Consider the following 27,758-nt stretch of genomic DNA (forward strand, 5'->3'; position numbering starts at 1 on the left):
TCCTCCAGGATTCCCTTTTCCCTCACACCCAGAATGAGGACACCTGAATCATCACTTGCCATGATTCTGGAGATTCACTCCCCAAATTGAAGAATGTCTTTTTTAACACACACACACACACACACACACACACACACACACACACATACATCACTCCCTCCCTCCACCCCCCACCCCGCAACTTGGCCCCAATTAGAAATGATCATTTCAGCAGGGAAAGGAAACTGGTACAAATCCCCAAAATAATGCTTCCGATCATGAGAACCGGCCAAGGCTGTTTGGTTATTTTTTCACTTGGAAGCTGGTGACTCATACTACGGTATCCAAACTTGGTTGATTGCAGGTTACAAAATTATTCCTAGTATTCACAACTGCGCATTTACCTGACAGATGGCCTCTGCCCTGAGGATCGTCTCACTGCAAAATTTCCTTAGATTTCCCAGAGTAAAGACTTCTATATGCACACACAAATGTCCTTCACTCTGCACGCAGTAAGCTCTCGATAAATATGATCGATTGATTGATTACCTCCAACTGGCACTGAATTCTTACCTTCTCCCCGTAGATAATGGGACTCAAACCTGACCAAACCACCCCCAGGTATAGATAGTGGGCTCGGACACCTGGAAGAATCTGTTTATATAACACATTTGCTGGGTTCTCACAACAATTTTAAATCCATTTGTAGCAGGGCCTCCTGCATAATCTTATCCAAGTCATTTCTTGATTTCCATATTATCTTCATTTGTATAATAAAAGAAGAAATGATGACCTAGGGAATCATGAGAAACTACTAATAGCAAGTCTGCAGAAGACTTTTATAAATAATCTTTGAAGAATAGCTCATAAATAATCACAAAACATTTGGCTTTTACGCCCCAATGCTACCACTGCTGGGGAAGCACTTTTAAGACATAAACAGATATAAATGAGCTTCAAAGCTGAGTGGCAAAGAAAAACTCCAATCTTAGAGGTGAAAAGAGGAAGAGAGAATGAGAGAGAGGGTGTGGAGGGCACACGTCGTTTTCATCCATCCTAATTCCATTTGCATCTTACAATATTGTTTGTTGGAGAGGCTGTAAAAGTGGTTTTTCTTCCACTTTCTGAAGTTGTGAAGTAGAGCCAAGAAATATAGCCCTCGGAGGCTATGAAAGTCCTGGGAAACAGGTCATTTCCATTTGGCTCTTTTTGTTTCCTAGTTGTGAAATTTTTGCTTTCCCCCCTCCATCAACAAGAACATTTTTATTGATATGCTTCTCGGTCTCAATATATCTAGAGAGGGTTCATCCGTCTACATAAAGCAGTGACGCGGTTTATGTTTCTATTATTGGCCACCCTAATAGGAGCTTGGCATTTTAGTTTGGAATCCATAACCAACTCCTGATCTACCCTGACATTATTTTTGCCTAGTCCTCTCCTTTCAGGGCTCTAGGGCCAAGATTGAAACTCTGAGATCCAAAGATGTTGTCTTGATTTCACCATGGTGGCTGGAGGGGAGGAGCAGGGTCTGATTTTTTTTTTTTTGTTATTTGTTAAGCAGTTATGATGTGCCAGGGACTCTAGCTTGTATCAGCCCCAGTACTTGGTAATCAGGTTGTTTAATCAGGTTGTACACAGTCCATGTCCCCACTTGGGGCTCACAGTTTTAATCTTCACTTCACAGTTGAGGTAGCTAAGGCACAGAGAGGTGAAGTGACTTATCCAAGGTCTCACAGTAAACAAGTGGCAGGGCAGGGATTAGAATCCAGGTCCTTCTGACTCCCAGGCTTATGGTCTATCCACTAGACCGTGCTGCTTCTCGACTCCAAGGACCAAAGCTTCATGGGACAATCTCACTCAGTACCCCCCAGTTTCTGATGGCTGAGGGCAGTTCGGTTGGCCTCGGTGTTTGGACCTTCCCATTTTCAGTTTGGACTAACCTGACCTTCTGCAAAGAGATCCACAGACTTCCCCATCAGCAGGAATTCTAGTCTCCACGTCCTTCCCCTCAGTCACAGGGTCATGACGGTTGCAATCACCAGCTGACGATCTCCCTGTGGACCCACATGTCAACAGATTTTGTGACTTGCCCTAACGGGCATTTCAATAGCCAGTGGCTTATAAATGAGTATCCTTTTCCCAGAAGTTAGAGAGAGGATGACCACTGCCTTAGGAGTAGGAAAATATTTACTGAGCGGCCCATAGATGCAATTCATTGTAGTAAGCACTGGGGAAAGTACAACAGAAATAGGAGACACATCTCCTGCCTACAAGGAGCTTAAGCTCTAAAGGGGGAGGCGTGCATAAAATATTTACAAGCAAGTTAATCTGAATAAGTAAGTTGACTGATAAATCTATCATACTGTAGGATGTATAATATTGCATCCAATATTGTGGGCTGCAAATAGAATTAGGATGCAATGTATATGAGTCAATTTATACATGCTTATATGTATATCAATTTATATGAATGCATTTATATGTACATGTTTAAACTACTGTTAGAAGGTAAAAAAAGATAAACATTTACCTGCTAGAGATCGTTGATGGGTTGATGTTGGGAATTAATAAAACTCTTTGGAGGAGGAGGAATTGGAGGAGGGCTTTGATCCCAGAGAGAGCCGTGGCCTGTCAGATTTGTTTGTGAAGAGAGTTCCAGGCTGGTAGCAAGGAGACAGAAATAGAAGTCAAGAGCATGATAGAGCTAGAAGGATTGTTTGGAAGGAATGAAGAGAGAGAGCTGGAGATTAAGAGGTGACGAGTGCTGATTCGTAAGATAAGGAAAGTCAGTGGAGAGTCTCTTGGCCAGTCGTGAGGAGTTTTGCTTGATGCAGAGAGCGGTCGGAAGCCAAGGAAGGCCTTTGAGGAGAGGAGAAATGTGAGATAAGTGATGCTTCAAGAAGACCTGTGCAGCCATGAGTAGTAGTATAGATAGCAGAGGGAAGAGGCTGAAGGCAGGAAGACCAGCGAGGAAGATGTAATAATCTAGCCACAATATGACAAATGGGGTTTTTTTGTGTTCCTTGAACATGGCAGGCCGTGGTAGGGGATGGGTTTCAATCAGTCAGTGGTATTCACTGTGTACTTACTACGTGCAAAGCGTTGTACAAAGGGTGCAAAGGGTGAGCAGACATGTTACCTGTCCACAATGAGCTTACAGCCTAGAATACCTTCCCAGAGTGTGTAGACCAAGCAAGCTCCATGCTCAACAAGTTGAAGACTTCCTCCCTTACTCTGAACTCCTATTCCTTAACCCAGGCCACTTCCCAAGGGGGCAAGTACAAGCAGGGAGAACCCAGGAAAATCTGCTGTGGCTCTAAGTCACCCCACTAAAGAAGCTGATTCAGTTTCATTCTGGGGGGTGGGGGTCCCTCTTGGCCTAGAGGTGGATTCAAATCCCCAAGAAACTGAACCTTATCTTCCCAGGAATTTGCAATCAGGAGTGACCAGGGTCGATCTAGTGGCAATCTGGTCCTGAGCACCCATGCGTCCCCAGCTGCTCATGTGACCTTGGGCGAATCATTTAACTTCTCTGTGCTTCAGTTTCCTCATCTGTAAAATGGGGTTAAGACTGTGAGCCCTCTGTGGGACAGGGACTGTGTCCAACCCCATTACCTTGTATCTACTCCAGCGTTTAGTACAGGGCCTGGAACATAGTAAGTGCTCAAACAAATACCACGATCATTATCATTATTGTTCAGACTTCTCATGAGCTTAACTGTTGTTTCAGGCATGGACGGAGGGGGAAAAGCTAGCAGGTGGTGTTTTGGGGGAGCACTGTGAGAGTGATCTTGAAATGGATCCCCTCCCACCAACTCCGAATAAGCACATCGATGTGACCGGATAAATGGATAAGCACATCTGTACTTATGCTAGAAAAGTCAGCTTGGTCCACCTCGAGGCAGGGAGGTGTCCTCCTCTCCCTCCCCCACCCTCTACACGGTTCCTCCCGGGGCAGCGAATAAGTTCCCTGTAAGGTTACCGCCGGAAGACACCATTCATCCACTTAGAGGTGGGCAGTTGCATCACCCGGGCCCCATCTAGAAGCCAGACCCATCATGGCCCCCAAGTCTCCATTTTGAGGGCCATTTCTTGGCATTTGCTAGGTCTGTAGGCAATGAGCAACTTTCCAAGTATTTTACCTGAAGAGAAAGCACCCTCCCCTCAGCTGGTTCCCAGGCTGCTGGCATCCCTGCTTGGCCTGGTGCGTGTAGTTCAGCAAAGGATATCCAGAGCTCTTTGGAGCAAGTTCCGCCAAGGTGATCCTGCATTAAGGAGAGATAGCTGACTGGGTGTTGTTCAAAGACCCAGTATTACTTAATTTCGACAACTGTGAACTTTTGCGTCTGCTAATTCTGTTGTATTATACCTTCCCAAATGTTGAAATCATCACTCTGCACATAATAAACGCAAAGTCAAAACCACTGAGTGATTGTCTGGAGGAGCACATCTCTCACTTTACAAACCAATCCAGGAGCAGGCGATTCCTCCAGCTCTCGCTCCGCTGCCCTTGGGATAAAACCGAGGAATCCTTTCCACCGGAACGATTCCACCTGCACGGCTCCGGGCGCCGACCTGCTCGACGACGGCACCGTCTCCTTCACTCACGTCTGCTTCTCGTTCTCCTTCTGTAGATCCCGGTGCCCCCGTGAAACTGCCTTGTCTGCCCGTGAAACTGTCGCCCCCGCTACCTCCAAAGAAAGTCATGATCTGCATGCCGTTAGGAGGGCCGGACCTCTCTCTGGCTTCGTACGCCCAGCAGAAGAGTATCCAGCAGCCCTTGAGTCAGCAGCATCACCACACTGTCCTGCCATCCCAGTTACAGCACCAGCTGCAGTACGGCAGCCTCGGGCCGCACCACCCCTCGGCCTCCGGCTCCCTCCCCATGCACCCCTCCGGGTGCCGGATGATCGACGAGTTGAATAAGACCCTGGCGATGACCATGCAGAGGCTGGAGAGGTAACGCCTGATGTCCTTTTCGTTTCCTCAAAGAATGCACGGCCCAGCTCTCCTTCTCTCTTTAGGCCGGGAAGCAACGTGGCCTCGTGGAAAGCGTGTGGCCTTGTGGAGTCAGGGGACTTGGGTTACGATCCCAGCTCTGCCACTCGTCTGCTGTGTGGCCTGGGGTGAGGCGGTTCACTTCTCTGGGCCTTGGTTTCCTCATTTGTAAAATGGGGGTTCAATACATGTTCTCCCTCCTGGTTAGATGATCCCTTAGTGAAATGAGGGACTATTTTCTACCTGATTACCTGGTATCTACCCCTGAGCTCAGTACAGTGCTTTTCACATTGTAAGCAATTAATCAATGGTATTTACTGAGTGCTTGCTATGTGCAGAGCACTGTACTAAGTGCTTGAGAGGATACAACAGAATTTGGAGGCACATTCCCTGACCACAGCCAACAAATTCAAAGCAGCATGGCTTAGAGGATAGAGCACGGGCCTGGTAGTCACAAGGAACTGGCTTCTAATCCTGCCTCCGCCACTTGTGCGCTGTTGATCTTAGGCAAGTTGCTTAACTTCTCTGGACCTCACTTACCTCATCTGTAAACTGGAGACTAAGACTGTGAGCCCCAGGTGGGACAAGTACTGTGTTCAAACTGATTAATTTATGGCTACCCAGTGTTTAGTACAGTGCCTGACACATAGTAAGTACTTAACAAATACCATTTTTTTAAAAAAAACTATAATTATCATCATCATCATTATCATTATTATTGGGAAGTCCGCCTGTGGATTTTGGACCAAGTTTCTTGCTCTCGTTCCATGGTATGAGCAGGGGGCATCCTGGATAAGTTAACACCAAACATGAAGTTGCTTCAGAGCCGAGGCCCGAGATATGTTCCGGAAAGCTTTGGATGTTATTAGGTATTTTTTATACCCAGGGGAATGGGAGTGAAGAAGGATGAGAAAGAAGCGTTGAGAAAGTATTATACCACAGAGTTGGTAGGCATGATCCTTGCCCACAAGGAGCTTACAGTTTCAGACTAGGGCAGCAACTCCTCATCTGCGATGGGATTCGAAAGGCTGAACCGGGCATCAATTTTCTTTTTAAAAGGCAAATAAGATGCAGTTAGAAAACCCAGCAAATGAATGTACACATCATGCATCCATTGTATTCTTAAAGGGAAATGGCACAAATGCTTTACCTTCCCCCTCGCTGATTATTTCTCTCATCTCAAGTGTTTCAGCCTCAGGCCCTGCAATTTGTAGTGAAATCTCTGACTCTTTTTCAGTTCCCAAAGAGCATTTTATACTCTATAAAACAACAGTCACCCTCATCCTAACCCTAACAGATAAAACTCCCTCGAGCTCTTGTGTTAAAGTCGAATTTCATTTTTCAGTGCCATATTTTTACAGGGCAAATTTGCTCCTCCCTTTGAGGAGATTAGTGTCTTTTTTTTTTTTTGGTAACAGAAGTTGCACTGGAAGGTAAATGCAGAAAGCAATCTCCCTGCCTGACAGGTTTTCCATTAGTTCTGAGGAGAAAATTGCACCTCAGAATTTGCTGAGGGAAACGTTTGATGACTGGTAAGCGATCAAGGGGGAGAGTCCAAGAAACTATCCTGGTTTTCCCTGTCAATTTCTGACGCCCTCTAGACTGTAAATTCGTTGTGGGCAGGAAAGGTGTTTATTGTTATATTGTAATTTCCCAAGTGGTTAGTAGAGTGCTTTGCACAAGGCAAGCACTCAATAAGTAGGAATGAATGAATGAATGTCAGTTTACCTGTTTCTTCACATATGCCCAGGCCGTTCCGATACCGGCCGACCCCCACTTCCCTGGCAGGTGAGGAAGAACAGTTGATCTCAAAACCCTATACCAAAGGCTTAGCATCATCCCCACTTTAGAGGGCATTCACCCTCATTTCTGCATCAGCGGTGAGAACAAGGTACAAGGTGGCTCAGCCCAGGATGAAGATAAATTTCATTGTCTCCATTTTCGAACAAAGTGTTAGAATTCCAGGTGGTGGAGGGCCCCCGCTGCTCCAGACCCAGCCCGAAGGGTTGGGCAGAGCTTGAGGAACTCCTCTTTGTTAATTAATTAAGCGGCATGATATTTGTTAAGCACTTACTATGTGCCAGACATTGTTCTATGCTCTGGGGTAAATACAAGCTAATTAGGTTGGACACATCCCTGTCCCCCATGGGGCTCAGAGTCTTAATTCCCATTTTACAGATGAGGGAACTGAGGTACAGAGTAGTTAAGTGCCATGGTCCAGGTCACACAGCAGAGAGGTGGCTGAGCTGGGATTGAAACCCAGGTCCTTCTGACTCCCAGGCCCCTGCTCTATCCACTAGGCCATGCTGCTTCTTGGTGGCTTTGTGTTGGAGCAATGTTAGTGAAGACAGTGACAGAGTCTCCGTTAGGAAAGACGGAAGAGCCTTGGGGCTCAGGAACTATGAGACCCTCCCCTCTCCTTCCCAATTCTGTGCCCCCCATCTCCTCCTCGGACTGACATTTCAGCTTTATAACTGCTGTTTTTCCATATTTGCTCATTGAGAGCAGGGAATGTGTCTTTTCACTGCTTCATTGAACTCTCCCAAGCACTTAGTACAGAGCTCTGCACACAGTAAGCGCTCAATAAATACGATTGAATGACCCACTCACTTCCATTGTAAACCTCTCCCCCTAGATTACAAGAAGCTTTTGGGTTGCAACTGAATGCCAAAGAGAAGTTTGGATTTCTGTCTAGGTTTCACTCTTTCCCCGACAAGTTGTAGGATTAGAATCCATGTCCTCTGATTCCCAGACCTAAGCCCTTTATCGTGAGGCCACATTGCGTGGAGTGGAGAGGGCCCTCCTGGATTGCATTGGATTGCACTCCTTCATTCAAGTGTATGGATTAAGCATTTATTACGTGCAGAGCATTGTACTAAGCACTTGAAAGAATACAATAGAACCATAAGCAGGCACATTCCCTGCCCACAGTGAGTCTTCAGTTTAGAGGTGGAGACTGACATTACTATGAATAAATTGCAGATATGAATGAGCCAGGTAGAAGTGAGTAATTCAGTTAGACTCGAGGTTTCCAGACTGCCTCTTAACTTGCGATACAAATCTGTAGGCAGAATTTCTGCCACTTGGTTGAGAGGTGGGCTATTTTCTGTCTCTGATTTGGACTGTGGCTCCACCTCCCCTCCGCCCCTGCCCCTCACCAACTTTCTTACAGGAAAACCGAAGTGTTGTTCGGAAGAAAGTGTGTCATATCTCTTGTGAATATCTTTGTGTTCCTCTGAAAAAAAGTGGTATTAGGAATGAATTAATTGCACAGAGACTTGGGGATGGAAAAACCTTCTGGATTGATCGTTTTCCAATGCCTCTCATATTGCAGAAGTCAATTAAGGGCACCTATTGTTCGTTTTAATTGATGGAAAATGTAACAACCTAAACCGGGCAGTCTTCTGGTAGATGACTGATTTTGTTTTGGATGGGCACGATCCAACAGACCAAGAGAGCAGAATTGGAAAAGGTTTTGATGGCCGAACACCTTTCCCAGAACTTCTCTGTTCTCTGCCCTCCCCCGCTGTTGGATGGGAAGACTTCAGGGTTTCATTCCAAGCTTGGTTGTGAGACTGATTTTTTTCTCCTCTCTGTGGGTTATTGTCTATGAGAGCAGAGGACTCTGGGGCATTTTCTCCACCGCTGGCATTCTCACTTAACAAAAATCATTTCCTAGCAGTAACATTCTTGACCAAGGAGAAGTATGGCATTGACAACTCAGGTCCTGATTTCCCAAAATATGTGGCGAATTGTGCAGTGTGGATCCTGGTCTTCCCCAATTTCCACGTTAAGTTGTTTTTGGCTTTCAGAGTCATTGCTGGTGATTGGGAGCCTTAAAACTCTTTGTGAGCAGGGATCACTTCTCATATTTCTTTTGTAATAGTCAATCAATCAATCTTGTTTATTGAGTACGACCGTGAGAAGATCACTGTACTAACTGCTTGGGAGAATACAATATAAGAGTCAGTAGACACGTCCCCTGCTCACAACAAGCTTACAGTCTACAGGGAGAGACAGACCTTAAATAACTTTTTAATGGTATTTGCTAAGTCCTTATTATGTGCCAGGCACTGTACTAAGCTCTGGAGTAGATACAAACTAATTAGGTTGGACACATTCCAAGTTCCACATGGGGCTCACAGTCTTAACCCCCAATTTTACAGATAAACTGAGACACAGAGAAGTGAAGTGACATGCTCAAGGTCAGAGAGCAAAGAAATGGCAGTGCCAGAATTAGAACACAGGTCCTGATTTACAAGCTCATGCTCTATGCATTAGACCACACTGCTTCTCTATGTGCGTAGGTACATAAGGGCTGTGGGGCTGAGGGAGGAGTGAATTTAGTGTGAAAGTGCAAGGATGACACAGAAGAGAATGGGAGAAGAGGAAATAAGGGCTTAGTTGGGGAAGGCTTCTTGGAGGAGATGTGTTTTTACTAAGGTTTTGAAGGGGTAGAGAGTGTTCTCTTGCACTTAGGGAGCGTTTATTACAGTGCACTGTGGGCATTCAGTAAATACCAGACTGAACCACAAGAATAAGAAGGAAAATACCCAAAAAGGATGATCAAACTAATCTAAAGTGGCAGGATCTTTTATTTCTTGGTATCTACGTTGTTATATTGTACTCTCCCAAGTGTTCTGCACACCGCAAGCACTCAATAAGTATCAATTGAGTGATCGATTGATCTTGTCAGCAGTCCACTAGGCTGGAAAACTGCAGAGCCCCTAGAGAGAATCTTTAGGGAATCGCCAAGTGAATTCCACTTTCGGTGTGAAGGGAAAAACAATAATTGCAGGCAACGAGGTTATTCAGTGAAATAGGCTGTTTTAGGGCATCCTCTAAGAGCTAAGATTGGGAAGATGGGTTGGGGATGAAAAGCAAAAATGTGGAAGTTTGCTGGCTGTGAAAAAATTTGCAATTGAAGTTAGAACTTTTCCATCTCTTCAGTCATGCAGTGACTGAAGAGAAGCAGAAGAGAAGCAGCGTGGTCTAGTGGAGAGAGCACAGACCTGGTAGTCAGAAGGATCTGGGTTCTAATTCAGACTCCGCCACTTGTCTGTGGTGTGACCTTGGGGAAGTCACTTCACTTCTCTGTGCCTCATTTACCTCATCTGTAAAATGGGGATTAAGACTGTGAGCCCCATATAGGTCAGGGACTGTGTCCATCCTGATTAGTTTCTATCTTCCCCAGCTCTTAGTATAGTGCTTGGCATACAGTAAGTACATAGCAAATACCATAAAAAAATCATTGCCATCCAGTTCTAAATGATGCCAGTCCCATCGCCAAGAAAATGATGCATCCTATTCTGTTCTTTTGAACCTCTGAATCGGAACTGCCTGGTATTTTCCTGAGTTAGCTGGCTTAGCCAAAAGGCAGTTGGCTAGAGAGACCTAAGGGACAGTCACTGTTCTTATCCTTAGAGTTGTGTGCCATTTTAGAATGGGCTCATACTCAAGGGCAGAGAAACTGGTGACTGGAAAGGTCGAATCCCCAATTGTCTTGGAAAGAAAATGTTGGAGGGAAAAGTTGGAAAGAATGCTTTCAAGGAGTGTGGGAGAAAAAGGCCACCCATTGGCAACTCATCAGTTGTTGGGATCTGAACAGCGGCAATGAGGGCATTACCTAAGAATTCTGGGTGACCCAGTGCCCTACCCCCTTTAGTTTGTCTAGGAAATTACCTTCCACCTGGGTCTCCTTGGGATAATAGAGGTGATGCATTTGTCAGATGGCATAATGAAATATCAGTCCCCGCACTGTGACATTGAGCGTCTTTCATTTTAGTGTAATGGGTCTTCGCATCTCCTAACGATTTAACTCTGAGTCAACTGGATTTTCTCTATCAGTCACTGAAGAGATGGGGGAGGGATCAAGATAATAGGAAAAACAGCCATTCTAAAACAAAAGAAGAAAGGAAGTTAATTGAATGTAAATTATTCAAGCCCATCAGTAAATTAGAAGATGATTGATAGGTTTATAGGAGATTCTCCCACATTCCGACATTTTGATGCCAAAAGAAGACTTCTGCTGATGCATCGCTGAGTTCTTTTTGGAATAAAAATAGTCTGATGTAAAATTCATTGAAACCCGATACATACCCTTTTAAGTCCAATTCCTCATAAATCTTTAACATTTGTATGTGCAAAATACATTATATCTCTGGATGAATTGAATGCTTTGTTGAAAGCTTCCAGATGTCAGAGATAATGTAGTTCCTTCTTTCTATGAATCTCCCCAAGAAAAACTGCAATTAACTAAGAGTTCTCTTTTTAGCCTAATATTATAATGATAATAGCTAGCATCTAATCTGGGCCTGTCATCGAGAGGATTCTAAAATGTTTCAGGAGCTTTGGCCTATAGTTATCTGTTTCTCATCCCTCCCTCTTCCAAGATGGTATGGTATTATTATATCTCTACTTAGAAGAGGAGTCAAGGATGCCATCTCTGCGTCTTGCTCAGTTGTCACTCAGCCAGGAAAGTTTGCTTCATCTCTGGTTCCTCGTTCCCTCAGCCAGGGAAGTTTGCTCTTTTTTTTTTGTTTTTGCTATTTGTTAAGCACTTTCTCGGTGTCAAACTGTTCTAAAGGCTGGGGTAGATTCAAGTTAATGAGATGGGACAAAGTCTTGTCCTCTGAGAGATTCCCAGTCTAAGTAGGAAAAAGATCAGGTTTTGAGTCACCATTTTAAAGATGAGCAAACTAAGCTGAGTTAAGTGATTTGCCCAAGGTGAGTTATCAGGGCAACTGGTCAGGATTAGAACCCAAGTCCTCTGATTCCCGAACCCACGCTCTTGTCATCAGGCTATACTGCTTCAGCTCTGGTTCTCCACTGGGCTTTGTAAGGGATAGCTTGGAAGGGAATTATTATAATTATCTATAGGGATGTTTAATAACTACGTATTATTAAACATCCCTATCGATAATGTTTAATAACCACATATTAAACAACTTATTATTAGCCATTCATGCCCGGCACTGTGCTGAGCAATGGAGATACAGATAATCAGATCAGATATGGTCCCAATCCCACATCAGGTCACGATCTCAAAGGGAAGGAGAACAGGTATTTTATCCCTATTTTGCAGGTGAGGAAACTGAGACACAGAGAAGTTTGAGTGAGTTGCCGAAGGTCATATAGCAGGCAAGAGATAGAGCTGGGATTAGAACCAGGATCTCCCTGACTCCCAGGCTGTAAAGAGCCCTTGAGAATTGACCCTTGCAGGATAGATGTCATGACCCACCTCTTTAGCTTGTATCTAAAAACTAGAACTTGGTACAGTAGTAAGCAATAGCTAAATACGATGATGATAACAGTAAGAAGAAGAACACGGGCTTGGGAGTCGGAGGTCATTGGTTCTTATCCCAGCTCTGCCTCTTGTCTGCTCTGTGACCTTGGGCGAGTCACTTCACGTCTCCGTGCCTCAGTTGCCACATCTGTAAAATGGGGATTGAGACTGTGAGCCCCACGTGGGACAGGGACTCTGTCCAACCCGATTGCCTTGTATCTACCCCAGCACTTAGAACAAATGCCATTATTAATATTAATACTGCCAGGCCAGGTCTTTGACCTCTCAAACCTAGATATTTAAACTTCTGTTACTAAGCAGTCTTTGATTGTCTCCGTGGGAAGTGGATATTGATGCCTCTTCTCAATCCACTTGAGGGGCCAAAACACTGGCTCCCTGTGTGCCCCCACCTTAATTCCTTCTTTTTCGTTTTTATTTTCTCCTCTTTAGTTCTGACCAACGGGGTCCCTGTCCCTCTTATCATAGTTCTGGTTTGCACTCGAGTGACGGTGTCACGAAAACAGGGCCCGTGGGCCTTCCCGACTTAAGACAAGTGCCAACTGTTGTGATCGAATGTGATGACAATAAAGAAAATGTGCCTCACGAATCAGACTATGAAGACTCGTCCTGCCTGTACACCCGAGAAGAGGAGGATGAAGACGAAGACGAAGATGATGATGGCTCTCTATATACCAGTAAGCCTGCACCCCTCTCTGATCCTACTCCCCTCTTCCACCCTCTTTCACAGTACTCCCCGCAAAGCCTGAAGAAAGCCTAACAAGAATACATTTTTCAGCTTCTATTCAGAGCGGATGAATGAGCCTGTTGATTTAGTTCAGTCACTGAGAGTTCTCAAAAATTAATGCAAAAATATTGTCTGGGCAATTATTTTCAAATGAGCCCAGATGATTTCATGGGACTTGTGAAATTTTCTGTGAAAGATCTTGAAAATATGCTGCTAAGTGGGTAGTGGGGAGAATGGAAACAGATTTGATAATTTCCCTTTATTGAATAACGAATAATGAAAATGGAACAAATTAGAATCTGGTCTGGGATGTCGGACACCAACGATCATTCCCCATGGTAACGGAGGGACAGGGATTTACTGGACCCCACCCAACCCCGATAATCCCCAAACCCTATTTGAGGCCATGGCTTCTGCTTCTTACTCTCTCCAACCCTCTGATCAGAGTTGCTGATCTAATGAAATGATCACACTTAAGTTTCACCTCTTGTCCCTTCCCTTGGTCTACCCACCGATCCAATAAGCAGTGAATGGGCCAAAATTTGGGGAAAGCAAGGAAGAGAACCCAAGCGTCTGGATAATCTGCCAACTGAATGAATGGCCCCTAAATCATCAAGGGTTGACTTTGTCCAGAGAATCCAAATTCCACTGTCGCCCCCATAAGCGAAACCCATCCCCAAGGAGGCACGACCCAGTGTAAGGCCCACACGAGCAAGTATGCCCCATCCCGAGATACGATGATGACTATTTAACTGGGCCCGCACCCTTTAAAAGCACATCCCTGGTCTCCCACTTTCCCAACTTCTGTAGCTTTTTCCAAGGGGTCGGTCTGGATGGCGGGCTTGGAGGAGGGGAGATATATTTGGCTTTTTTCGGTCTCCCAGGCTCTCTGGCCATGAAGGTGTGCAGAAAAGATTCCTTAGCCATCAAGCTCAGCAACAGGCCCTCTAAGCGGGAGTTGGAGGAAAAGAACATTCTCCCCAGGCAGACCGACGAGGAGAGGCTGGAGCTGAGGCAGCAAATCGGGACAAAGCTCACCAGGTAAGATGAACCGCCCTCATTCGTCTCCTCTGACGAGAAAAGGAGACCCAAGCGAATTTCCTCACCTTGGGACTGTTCCTTCTAGCCAGGGATTTGTCATCTTCAGTTGGAACCAGGGGAGCCTACAAATATACGAATGAAAGAGCTCTCAATCAATCGATGGTATTTAGCGAGCACTTACACATGTGCAGGGCTCTGGACTGAACACTTGGAAGCGTACAAGAGAGTTAATTGTGATCCTTGCCTCCAAGGAGTTTACCGGCTCCTACCTATAACCCATCTAGATGGGTAAGAGTCTGACCTATGGGAGGGGAGTTACCCCAGGGTCTGGATTTCATTCATTCACTCAATCAGATTTATTGAGCTCTTTGTCAAAGCACTGTACTAAGCACTTGGGAGAGTACAATATAACCATAAACAGACCCATTCCCTGCCCACAGTGAGCTTACAGTCTCAGAGAGAGTCTCTGTCTTTACCCATCCCTCCTGAAACACCTTTCTAATAACTGAGGCATTTGTTGAGCTCTAAGTGCCAAACACTGTACTAAGCACTGGGGTAAATAGAAGATAATCAGGTTGAATGCAGATAAGATAATAAGATAATCTGCATGGGACTCGCGATCTAAATGGGAAGGAGAACTGGTATTTTTTACCTGCTTTACAGAGGAGGAAACTGGAGTCACAGAAAAGTTGAATGATGTGCCTAGATGTTGATTATAGACCTAGAAATGATTTGGCTGCTCTGGTTGATTAAAACACGGTCACACATTAAACTAAAACCTGCATATATGTCAAGGTCCCGGGAACTCAGATGTACAGAATACCCCCCTTTCAAATTATAGAAAATAATTAAGGGAACGTAGAAAGTTACCCAAAAGATGTATTTTAGATGCTGCTTGATTGCATTATTGCTTGAATGACTGAAAAGGTTATAAAGGGTTGGAAATCCCCAGGAAGATGGAGCAAATGCAGGGACTTCTTTCTTCAAAGCAAGGTGTAAACTATTATTTCAATTGATAGTTTCGAGACGTTCCTGAAGAATTTACTGCACTCTACAGACTGGTGAAATTATGTAGATTGTCTGGAGAACAAGCTCCTTAACTCAGAGTAAAATCTTCCATGTGGAGTTAAAAACCAATTATTTCTTTAGAAAATATCTAATTTGCTGCTAGGGATAATTCTATTCATTTTCCTTTGATCACTATTTGGTTTTCTTAAGTACCTCCTACTTAATAACAGGATATTGGGTGACAGTCATCTTGTCATTTGTATTGACACGTTGAATGCTGCTCAGTGTTGTTGCATATTACTCTGCCCATGGAAAAAGTTTCTCTCCAACAATAGCTGAGACGTAGTTATAGATAAGGAGTTAGGGGTTTCCAAAATGGACCCCTCCACTTTGATCCACTCCATAAAAGAAGCTAACCCTCTCTATCAATCTATCAGTGGCATTTATTGAGACTGACTGTGTGCAGAGCACTGTACAAACACTTTAGGGGGTAAAATAAAATAGAGTTGGTAGACAGGATCCCTGCTTTCAAAGAGTTTATAGCCATATCAGAGAGTTCAAGTATCTCCTTTGTCCCAAATAATTTATCTTTGCCAGTTCTCACCCCACTACCTTTCCATCTGAGGGTCAGATCAATCTGCCAGTGCTAGTCTACATTGCTATCAGCCATCCCAGTCGTTTCTGGTTCTCCTCAGCATCTTTTTTTTTTAAACAAAAAGTCAAGCTGAATAAGACCTCAGGATCCTGCTCAGCTTCAAGGATGTTGTCTTGTCAGTCCATTGTCTGTTTGGGAATGAGATTACTGGACTGTTCCAAACCCTTCTAACACCTCCTTTAGTTGAACTTGAGAAGCACTGTGACCCAGTGGACAGAGCACAGATCTGGGAATCAGAAGAACTTGGGTTCTAATCCCCTGCCACTTGTCTGCTCTGTGACCTGGGGCAAGTCACTTAACTTCTCTGTGCCTCAATTACCTCATCAGTTAAATGGTGATTAAGAATAGGAGTCCCACGTGAGATATGGACTGATTATCTTGTATCTACCATCTACCCCAGCTCTTAGTACAGCGCCTGGCACTTAATAAGCGCTTTACAAATACCATTAAAGAAAAAAATATACATTTCCTGGCACCCTTTGAATTTTTGAGGAGGGAGAGACAGTAAGCTCTCCCTGTGCCTATCAGCTCTACTGCCCTCTCCCAAACACTTAGTTCAATGCTCTGCACACAGTAAGCACTCAATAAATGCCATTGATTGATTGGAGAGAGGAAGGGAATGAAAACCAGACACCTGATCTGTACCCTTTTAGGTGCTTTGCATTCTAGAAATCGGAACTGCAATGCTAATTCTCCTGAAAATTTGTTCTTTGTGAATCTTGGTGAATATTTGGGATGCAGGGGAATCAGGCCAATCAGGCACACAGTTTGCAGGGGAAATTGGGCCAATAATATTCTTTAGAAGCCCTCTCAGAGGGAACAAAATAGAATCTGTTTAGGGAACTGCCCGATCCAAATCTATTTTCATTGCCATGCCTGTTTTTTGAGTCTTGATCATTAAGACAGGAACATTATATTGCTGGAATCAGTTGTTGAATTTTGAGAGAAATCACTGAATCTCAATTTGTGGCCATCCATGAGGACAAACTCAGAACTGAGCCTTGTCACTTATTAGTTGAAGGTTTTTCTTAGGTGAAGCCACTAGGATGATCTACCTCTGAAAATGTTTATTGCTGGTGGTTTGTTTTTACTGTTACTAATAGTAGTAATATTATATTTGTTAAATACCTACAATGTGTCAAGTACTGCTCTAAGCGCTGGTTTAGGTACAGCTTAATCCCTGACTCTCATGGGGCTCACAGTCAAAGTAGGAGGATGAACAGGTATTGAGTGCGCTTCGCACGGAAGAGGAAACCTTTCAGTTACTTCTCGGTTAACAGTGGGTATGTATGTATCCTACACATACCCACCTTTACATTCCCTTTTTCCTAGCAGCATGGCCTAGTGGAAAGAGCGTGGGTCTGGGAGTCAGAAGGACCTGGGTTCTAAACCTGGCTCCTCCACTTGCCTGTTGTGTGATCTTGATCAGCTCACTTCCCTTCTCTGTGCCTCAGTTACCTCATCTGTAAAATGGGGATTAAGACTGTGAGCCCTATGTGGGACAGGGACCGTGTCCAGCCCAATTATTTTATATCTACCCTGGCACATAGTAAGTTTTAACAAATATACAGACACACCTTTAGATTGCAAGCTCCTTGAGGACAAGGATCATGTCAACCAACTCTGCTGTTTCATATTGTCTCAAGTGCTTAGTACAGTGTTCTGATGTAGCAGACATTGAAAATTGATTAATTGTCATGTGCACACACACACATCTGTGCTACAATGGGGAAAATCCATGTCCTATCCTCAGAGTTTCTACTCTGTGAAGCATATTGTATTGTCTTGTCTTCTGAGAATATTTGTTTTTAGGATATTTGTTAAGCAATTACTTTGTGCCAGGCACTTTACTAAGCACTGGGGTAGCTAAGAAGATAATCAGGTTGGAAACAGTCTATGTCCCACATGGGGCTCACAATTTTAATCCCCATTTGACAAAGGAGGTAACTGAGGCCCCGAGGAGTGTAGTGACTTCCTCAAGGTCACACAACAGACAAGTGGCGGAGCTGGGATTAGAACCCATGTCCTTCTGACTCCCAAGCCAGGGCTTTTTCCAGCAGGTTATGCTGAATTTCAATGATATTTCATACAATTTCATAAAATGAAATGCCCTAGGATCCTCTCCACAGAGATCACTTCTGATTCCAAAATCTTCTACCCACTCCACCTAGGAAGTGATTTTGGGGAGCACACTATAAATGGTATTCAGAACTGTCTGGTAAACTAAAACTTGTGAGAGAGAAGACATGTTAAAACTTTAAAAACTGGCTCATTTCTCCCTAGCAGAGCTGGTAAAATGCAGAACAGACTATTTCTAATGCAGCACTGAAGTGTTTATGGATTTGTAAAACGTGGCCAGGGGGAATAACCCACTGAATTCTAGTTACAGGAGACCAGATGGTGGTCTCCCACTGTTTTCTAAGGACTAATCCTTAGTGCAAGCTTGCTCTCTTTGGCTAAATTCATTTCATTTGTGATGAAGAGCACAGCTTATAAATAGGACTCTCTCTCTCTCTCTCTTTCTCTCTCTCTCTTTCAATGGGCATCTGTGAATTCTGCATGCACAGGAAAGAAACAGCAGCCCATTCTGAGGTTTGGAATAGTATCTAGTTGTTTTTGGGGCTCTAACCAGGCACTGTACTAAGCACTGGATAATCAGGTTGGACACAGCAGCTGACCCCCATGGGGCTCACAGTCTTAATCCCCATTTTAAGGATGAGGTAACTGTGGCACAGAGAAGGGAAGTGATTTGCTCAAGGTTACCCAGCAGACAAGTGGCGGAGCTGGGATTAGAACCCAGGTCCTTCTGACACCCAGGCCCAGGCTCGATCCACTGAACTACGCAGCTTTTCACTTATCCCCTTGTAATCCTGGCAACCGTATTGCTTTTTCCCATTTTTGCCTTTTTGGCGGGGTTGTGTGGAGCAGGGAGAAGCTTGAATGGGCCCTCTGAAAATCAGTCGATCAGTGAACCAATGAGCTCTTAATGTGTGTAACGTGTTCTACTAAGCGCTCGAGAGAGTTCAGTATAATGGAGTTGGATAAATGATGTTAAATGGAAAGTAGAGGTTGACACTGAATAGTAAGTACAGATTTTACTTTACAGGCAGTAAGTACGGAAGACTCTGTACCTCTCATCAGCAGGTTTTAGCTGGGGAATTAAAAGCTGAATTTTGAACAAAGCCACACATTGTCATGTGATTCAGATGATCACTGACTCTGAGGCCCCAGCTGGTTCAGCAAACTGTATGTTTACTGGAACCGTGTTATGGTAAATGCAGTTGCATGTGACAACCCTGCCTCCATCGAGAAGAAGACTATGCTTACGGGGTTAAATTTCCCCTAAGTTTCTTAATTTTACTCTATCTTTTAGGGTGAAGGGGGGTGGAGAGAAAAACAAGTTTCTGAGAGTACCTTCTTATTTCCAGAAAATGTATTTCAAGGTCAAACCAGCCTGTTCAAATGGTTACAGTCCACTAGACTATAAACTCCTTGTGAGCAGGGATCATATTCATAATACAGTATATTATACTCCCCCAAATGCTTCGAACAGTGATCTACCCCCCAGTAAGTGTTCAATAAATCCCAATGAATGATTGATTAATTGATTTGTAGTCTTGAATGAGTCTGAGAACCTAGCCACCCACAGATGAGTATTAAACACCATGAAGCTCACAAATGCAATGATTCCCTCCTGATAATCACTGAGGTAAATGTAACCACCTCAGTCACACAATGAAAACAGAAAAGAACCATCCTAATAGAACAGCTCTCCCATCAATAGAGGGGAATGCCCAGAGCTCTGGCCCCTTTGAAATACCAAGCTTAAAAATCAACAAACAAATTAGCCCAGATGAAAACAAAAAACAAATTTTATGGACAAACATCTTGAAACCGCCATCAGAATAGCAAATTGAGAGGAAATGTCGTGCAGAAATAAAAACCGGCGTGTGATGGAATGTCAGAAGCAGCTCTAGAAAGCCTCATGGTGAAAATGAGGAAACTCGGTCTCTACTCCATTTTATTCCCCATTTTTCCAAAGTAAGATTAAGTCAGGTCACAGATTCATACTATAGTAGAATCCTCTAGCAAAATCAGTCAAGCCATCAAACAATGAGCGCTTACTGTGTGCAGTAGTGTGTACTGCGTACTAAGTGTTTGAGTTCAATAGAGTTGGTTAAATGGCATTAAATGGAAAGGAGAGCTTGACATTGAATAGTAAATACTGATTTTACTTTTCCAGACAGTAAGCAAGGCACGGAGTGGGTGATTAAACATTGTGAGGTGGTGTTCTGTATTTTGAGGCAGAGCCCAGTCAAGAGGCTAGAGCAAGTCACTGCCCGCAAGGATCCTCATGAGTTAGGTAACAATAATGATAATAATAGTTGTGGTATTTGTTTAGTGCTTAGATGTCAAAAGCACTGTTCTAAGTGCTGTGGCAGATACAAGCTAGTCCCTGTCCCCCTGGGGTTCACAGTCTCAATCCCCATTTTACAGATGAGGGAACTGAGGCACAGAAAAGTGAAGTGACTTGCCCAAGGTCACAAAACAGACAAGAGGTGGAGCAGGGATTAAAACCAGGTCCTTCTGACTTCCAGGCCCGTGCTCCATCCACCAGACCATGCTGCTAGGTGAGGTGATTAGTAGTTACTGATTTATTGAGCAGGTACTATGTATGTAGAGCACCGAATTAAACACATGGGAGGATACAATAGAAATAGACCCGCTACGGTATCACACTCTCCCAAGCACTTAGTACAGTGGCCCGCACATTCTCAGAGCTCAATAAATACCATTGATTGAGTGACTGATCCCTGCTCACAAGGAGTTTATCGTCTAGCGGTGGGAGGGGAGACTGACAGAAAACAATGAACATAGAGGAGGGTGTGCTCAAATAGTGAGTGTGTAAAATGATACCCACAAAAGCGCCACAAGAAGTAGTGATTATGAAGGAGATAAATTCCAACCGAAAGGGTGTTTGTCATCTGCGTATCAAATGTACAATCCCTCATCCTTTCTGACCTCCCAACCTCCTGTCTCTCCCCACTTCAACCTATACTTCACTTTGGTGCCCGGATTATCTTCCTTCAGAAACGTTCTGGGAACGTCACCCCCATCCTCAAAAATCTCCAGTGGTTGCCTATCATCCTGCATATCCAGGAAAAACTCCTCACTCTTGGCTTCAAAGCTCACCATCACCTTGCCCGCTCCTACCTCTCCTCCCTTCTCTCCTTCTACAGCCCAGCCCGCACACTCCACTCCTCTCCTGCTCACCTTCTCACTGTGCCTCGTTCTCACCTATCCCACCGTCGATCCCTGGCCCAAGTCCTTCCTCTGACCTGGAATGCCCTCCCTCCTCAAATCCGCCAAAAAAATCAAACTTCCCCCCTTCGAAGCCATACTGAAGGCTCACCTCCTCCAAGAGGCCTTTCCAGACTAAGCCCCCCCCTATTCCTCAGATCCCCCTCCCCTCCCCATCGCCCCAACTCGCTCCCTTTGCTCTACCCCCCCTCCCCACTCCACAGCTCTTGTGTATATATATATATGTACATATCTACCATTCTATTTATTTACATTAATGCCTGTTTACTTTAGATTTGTATATATCTAGAGCTATATTTATTTATTGATACCACTGATGCCTGTTTACTTGTTTTGATGTCTGTCTCCCCCTTTCTCGACTGTAAACTCACTGTGGGTAGGGATTGTCTCTCCCTATTAATGAATTGTACTTTCCAAGTGCTTAGTATAGTGCTGGGCACACGGTAAGTGCTCAATTAACTATGATTGAATGAAATGGAACCAACAAATTGCTCCAGAGAGGAAGAGAGTAAAGACAAGCAAAGCACAGGGTCCCTTTGGATGACTGGAGGGGTGATGAAGCTGCCCCTCGCACCCACATGGCATATATGTAACTTCCTCCCACCCTTCCCCATTTTCCCAGTATCAGTTGGGGGGTAGCGGCTGGTAGAGAAGCAGCATGGCTTAGTGGCTGGAGCGCAGGCCTGGGAGTCAGAAGGACACAAGTTCTAATCCTGGCTCCGCCTCATGTCTGCCTTGTGACCTTGGGCAAATCACTTAACTTCTTTGGGCCTCAGTTACCACATCTGTAAAATGGGGATTAAGAGTGGGAGCACCATGTGGGATGAGGACGGTGTCCAGCCCTATTAACTTGTGCTTAAGACATTGGTTGGAACATAGAAAGCACTCAACAAGTGCCATAATAACAATAGTAATAATAATAATTATTATTATTTGGAAGCATTGGAGACTGGGAGAAGTCAAACCATGAGATAGACCAGCTCTACATTCAAAAAAAAAGAAACTGGTATTTTCTAAGCCATGACCAGTGGGGTGTATCTGCTTGCCTCAGGTTTCCACCAAGTAATTCACGAGCAAAGACCAGTCTCCTCAGGGCTGAGCCCAAGTCATTATAATAATAATTATAGTCATAATAATAATAGGACTTGATAAGTGCTTATTATGTGCTAAGCACTGGAAGATACAAGTTAATCAGGTTGGTTACAGTCCCTGTCCCAAATTGGGCTCACGGTCTTAATCCCCACTTTACAGGTGAGGTATCTGAGGGCCAGAAAAGTGAGGTGATTTGCCCAAGGTGACACAGCAGTTATGTGGCAGAGCAGGGATTAGAACCCAGGTCCTTCTGACTCACAGGTCCTTGCTCTATCCACTAAGCCATGTTATATCCACTGGAGTGGGGGCTCTCTACAAGAGCTGAGCCAGTTCTTGGCCTAAAAGAAAGGAGCAGAGGTGGAGTTTGATCCCCTTATTGAGAATAGAATGGGGATTTCCAAGGCAGAAGCTGGGACTGCTGGAAAGGGTCCCTCTGTGTTTGGCCATTACACAGATGGAAATCAGGTAGAAATCATTTTTCCACACCCACATTTTAGTTTTTGATCAATTTTGACTACTACCTAGTCCCAACAAACTCGGTTTTCTCTCTAATCAGTGAATTGCAGGATCATCTTTGTCCCTCAGCCCAGTATGATAGCACTGATTGTCATCCAGGCTGAAATAATACTATGTTTAGGCCACTTCATTCTAAGGATTGCAAAGCATTTTCCAAACACTTGCCCCAGTCATAGGAGAGGGAAAGGTGTGAGCAACACTATTTCCCAATTGTTTTGGTTCCGACAGGCAGGTCATTTGGTGAATTACATCTGCTGGGTCACTAAGGGCCATTCTGCTGATGTTTTAAGAGTTAATATAACTCCCACCTGGCAGAAATGCATTCCTTTCTCATAGTGTTACAAGCCCATTATTCACTAAGAAGTATAATTAGCACCTTTTAAAATGATCTTTATTGAATTTTTAACTTTCCAAAAGAAAACCATTGGCTTATTACAGCCACAGCATCAAATTAAATCTTATTATGTTGGTAATTTGCAATTTCTGAAATTAAAGAACCCTGTGCATTCTTCTGTCAATCCACCAATCAGTGGTATTTCTTGGTTTACTGTAGAGCACACAGGATTATTAGTTCAGACATAGTCTCTGTCCCACCCGGGCCTCACAATGTCGGCGGGATGGAGAGTAGTTTTTTAATACCTATTTTATAGATGAGGAGACTGAGGCACAGAAAAATTAAGTGACTTGTCCAAGGTCACACAGCAAGTAATGGCAAAGTTGGGCTTAGAGTCCAGATCTCCTGTCTCCTAAGTCTGCACTCTTTTCACTAGGTCATGCTGCTTCTCTAAATTAGTTACCCGTGTGAAGAAGTCATATGTATGTTCCACATATGTACATAAAGCATTGCTTTTTCATGCTGCTTCCCTCTCTGATTCATGGCTCTTACATGACAACAGCTCTTAGGCTACCGCCTAATACCTCTCACACCGTCTTAAAGTTCTTTTTGTCTTTCCATTTTGGCAATTGTGAATTTGTAAATTGCTCACGGTGGCGATTAGCAGAGCCGCAACTAGAACCCAGGAATCCTGACTCTCAGTTCTGTGCTTCTTCCGCTAGATTACCCAGTGTCTTTCAGCTACTCTTGTGTAAGAAATATGAGGTAGGAGCCTTAAAAAGGTGGGGAGGGAGAATTTGTAAAATCGCTGCTACTTAATCCAAATTATCCATTATTTCTTCACTAGACCTATGATGGCATGGGTATCATGCCATATCCATAACCTGATTAAAATAATGATATAGTGTGAAGAGTTACAAACAAAAGAGATTTTGAGGGTCTTCCTTAAAATTACACTACAAAAGCAGTCTCTCTTTGGCCTCCAGAATAGTTTGACATTTGTAAAGGGTTAGGATCATTCCAATTACTTGGTCAACATGGAAATATAACTCCGGAGAATCATCCCAACTCAGTTGTGGATCACATATTCACCTTCATGTGGAGATGACTTCAAGTCTGAGGCTGTGAACCGTGACAAAGGAAATAAATCGTACTACTATGTCAGTGAATCAATAGAACAATAAATCACATCAGCTGGAGCCAGTTGTTTTCAAAAGGAAATAGTTGGGCTCACAGTTTCATCTTCATCTCTGCCCAACTGCTTCCAAAGACGTATTCAGCTAGCCGCTTTTGCTAGTGGGAAGAGGTGTTGCTGAGAGATAGAATTCAGTCCAAAGGAAATAAGTATAAAACAACATACAGTGGTCATTTGCATTTTGTAACTGCTCTGCTTGCTTCACTGAGTCTAACCCCAAGGAGAGCTGTGGAACAAAAGCTTAGCGCTTGACCCAAAGCCTCTGGAAAAGTTCTATTTGTGATGGTCTTGGTGATGTCATACTTGGCTCTTTTATGTAGCCAGGGGCATCTCATAAGGGCAACGCAGAAGGTGTCAACCGCCACCCAGCCAGTATCCACTGTTCTCTTGGGCTGCTTGTGGCAGGAGCTGGTTTTTCTGCCCGGTCTTTTGAAGGACCCAGACATCCCCCTTCAGGATGAGGGAGTTGAGCAGGTGAGCTAAAGAATCATCCATCGGTCCGTGGTTTTTATCGTGGGCTTACTGTGGGCAGGGCACTGTACTAAATGTTTGGGAAAGTACAATACGACAGAGTTGGTAGACAGGTTCCCTGCCCACAAAGAATTTTTACAATCATCCTCTCCCATTTGGCATGAAGAAATCAGCAGGAGTGGACCTCTCCAAACTTTCATAAGCTTTCAGGAGCAGTTTGCCCAGGGTGGATGCATTGCTGGGGATAATGTCGGGGTGCAGAGAGGGTGGGGGGGGGGTCTTAAGTGAAATGGGTGCTGAGAGAGGATGGGCTTTTATGAGCTTTGAGCCTTCCTGCTGCTTCTTGGAGAAGCAGTGTGGCCTTGTGGGTAGTCCTGGGACTCAGGACTGGGATCTAATCCCGGCTCCACCACTTGTCTGCTGTGTGATCTTGGGCCAGTCACTTAATAATAATAATAACAATAATGTTAGTATTTGTTAAACGCTTACTATGTGCAGAGCACTGTTCTAAGCGCTGGGGTAGACACAGGGGAATCAGGTTGTCCCATGTGGGGCTCACAGTCTTAATCCCCATTTTATAGATGAGGTAACTGAGGCACAGAGAAGTTGTGACTTGCCCCTCAGTCACACAGCTGACAAGTAGCGGAGCTGGGATTCGAACTCATGACCTCTGACTCCAAAGCCCGTGCTCTTTCCACTGAGCCACGCTGCTTCACTTGGCTTTTCTGGACCTCAGTTACATCATCTGTAAAATGGGGATTAAGACTGTGAGCCCTATGTGGGACAAAGACTGTATCCAACTCGATTTTCTAGCATCTACTCCAGTGCTTAGTACAGGGCCTGCCACATAGTAAGTGCTTAACAAATGCCACAGTTCTTATCTTGTCCCTGTTCTTGCCAGGTCTTAGACCAGGGAGGATCAGAACCGGTGACCCAGCTCAATTGAATGTAGCTATTGTCACCCCCCTGGGTTGGACACCGAGGACTGACTATAGACCAAAAGTTGGGTGAGGGCAGAGCAGACCAGGAAAAAGCAAGCGAAAGAGGAAAAGTGGAGCCTTCCTCTCTAGCATAGGGGCAGCTTACATCAGGGGTTACTAGGGAAGCATCTTGGCCCAATGGAAAGACTGGGAGTCAGGAAACTTGGGTTCTAAACCTGACTCGGTCACTTTCCTGCTGTGTGACCTTGGACTAGTCACCTAACCTAAGCCTCAGTGTCCTCATCTACAAAATGGGGGCTCGATTCCTGTTCTTCCTCACCTTTAGACTGTGAGCTCTGTGAGGGACTGAGAATGTGTCCAGTAGGATTATCTTCTATTTACCCCAGTGTTTAGCACAGTGTAAGTGCTTAAAAGACACCATTATTATTATTATTACTGCAGTATTAGTATTTGAGTTCCTATTTGGTGAGGTGCACTCTGAGGTTCTTGGGAAGTGCAGAATTAAGAAATGGCCTATTTTCTACCCACAAGGAGTTTATTCCATTCCTGGGAATCAACCATAGAAATTAGACGGAAATTCGTAATAGGGCAAGTAGTGCTTCGTACATAGTAAACGTTTAACAAATATAATAATGCAGAAGTACAATCCTTTTAGCCTAGAGTTGTCACATCCTTGAAATGGCTTCATTTCTTACCATCTTGTTTAACCCCCTTGTGTGGGGGAATCAGGAAAGGGAGAAAAGCTATTTTTTCTGCTTCAGAGCCCAAAATCCCTGATGGCTGAAGTTGAATCTTTGCAGAGAAATACTCAAGCTCCCAATATCTCCCATGGAACAATCCCTATTTCCATGCAAATTAGGTTTGCCTTGCACTACTATCTCTATTAATTAGAATTATTCAATTCTCTTTGGCTTATTATCAGTGGGCCCCAGATAATAAACCGTATAACTTCCAGTACCCTCAGGTTTTCAAATTGGCCAAGATGGCACCCAGAGAGCATCTTCAAAGATGCTGTGATGTCCCCATTAAAGTTACTGGACACTGGTGATATTTCCCCAGAATTTGCCTTATGAAGTTCTTTTTAAGAAAAAGGAAAAATGAAGGTAATTGATATTTAATGGAAACTAAGGGAATATTCCAGATCTGTGAATGTGGGCCCTCTGTCTTGGTCTCGGTTTCTGTTCCACTGCACATATAGGTTAATGATAATACTAATTTTGGTATTTGTTATTTACTCTGTGCCACGCTCTGTACTAAGCATTCAGGTAGATACAAGATAATCAGGTTAGATACAGTCCCTGTCCCACATGGGAACTCCTAGTTTGTCACAGGCAGAACAAGTATTAAATACCCATTTTAGAGAGCAAGAAACTGAAGTGCAGAGAAGTTGTAACTTGCCCAACATCACACAAAAGGCAATGACAGATATGGGATTAGAACACAAGTCCTCTGATTCCCAGGCTTGTGTGCTTTCCACGAGGTCACCTTAGAGATGGCTTTGCTTTATGCCACACAAAGGATCAGGAGACACGTCATTCTGCTTCAGTTTCAGGGGAAGAAAGGGATACGTTCCCCTTCCTTTGATATACATTAGTTGTAATCTGGAAATGTGTTTTATGGAAAAGTTACCAAACCTCCAAAGACAGCTACTCCTTGAGATAACGAGGTTTGCGATTTGATTGTCCCAGTCCGCTTTTTGTTGCAAAAATCCAGACTGAAGGCTAATGATGGGAGAGGCAAAAGTCTGCAGAGATAGACTTCCTAGCCGGCTCCCAGTACTGAAGCCTCAGGACCGAGGCTTCTGGTCATTGTCAGTCATTCATATTTACTGAGCACTTACTGTGTGCAGAGCACTGTACTAAGTACAATATAAAAGACACAGTCCCTGCCCACAATGAGCTTACAGTTTAGAGAGGGAGACAGACGTTAATAAATATCGTCTGTTAGAAATAATCAAGATGTTAATAAATAAGTAATAATAATGTTGGTATTTGTTAAGCGCTTACTATGTGCAGAGCACTGTTCTAAGCACGGGAGTAGATACAGGGTAATCAGGTTGTCCCACGTGAGGCTCACAGTCTTAATCCCCATTTTCCAGATGAGGGAACTGAGGCACAGAGAAGTTAAGTGACTTGCCCACAGTCACACAGCTGACAAGTGGCAGAGCTGGGATTCG

General features: G+C 44.2%; 1 protein-coding gene across 4 annotated transcripts in view; it reads left to right on the forward strand.

The window, feature by feature from the left end:
* Positions 1-27,758, forward strand: part of PHACTR1 (phosphatase and actin regulator 1) — a 326,807-nt gene that overhangs the window by 275,402 nt on the left and 23,647 nt on the right. For all 4 annotated transcript variants that reach the window (XM_029053011.2, XM_029053012.2, XM_029053015.2 and 1 more), the window contains 3 exons: positions 4,614-4,938; positions 12,713-12,957; positions 13,892-14,048. In XM_029053011.2, the coding sequence (XP_028908844.1) occupies positions 4,614-4,938; positions 12,713-12,957; positions 13,892-14,048 (727 nt within the window). The remainder of the gene's footprint in view (positions 1-4,613; positions 4,939-12,712; positions 12,958-13,891; positions 14,049-27,758) is intronic.

The sequence above is a fragment of the Ornithorhynchus anatinus genome, chromosome X2 (genome assembly GCF_004115215.2).
Source record: "Ornithorhynchus anatinus isolate Pmale09 chromosome X2, mOrnAna1.pri.v4, whole genome shotgun sequence".
Taxonomy (NCBI): Eukaryota; Metazoa; Chordata; class Mammalia; order Monotremata; family Ornithorhynchidae; genus Ornithorhynchus; species Ornithorhynchus anatinus.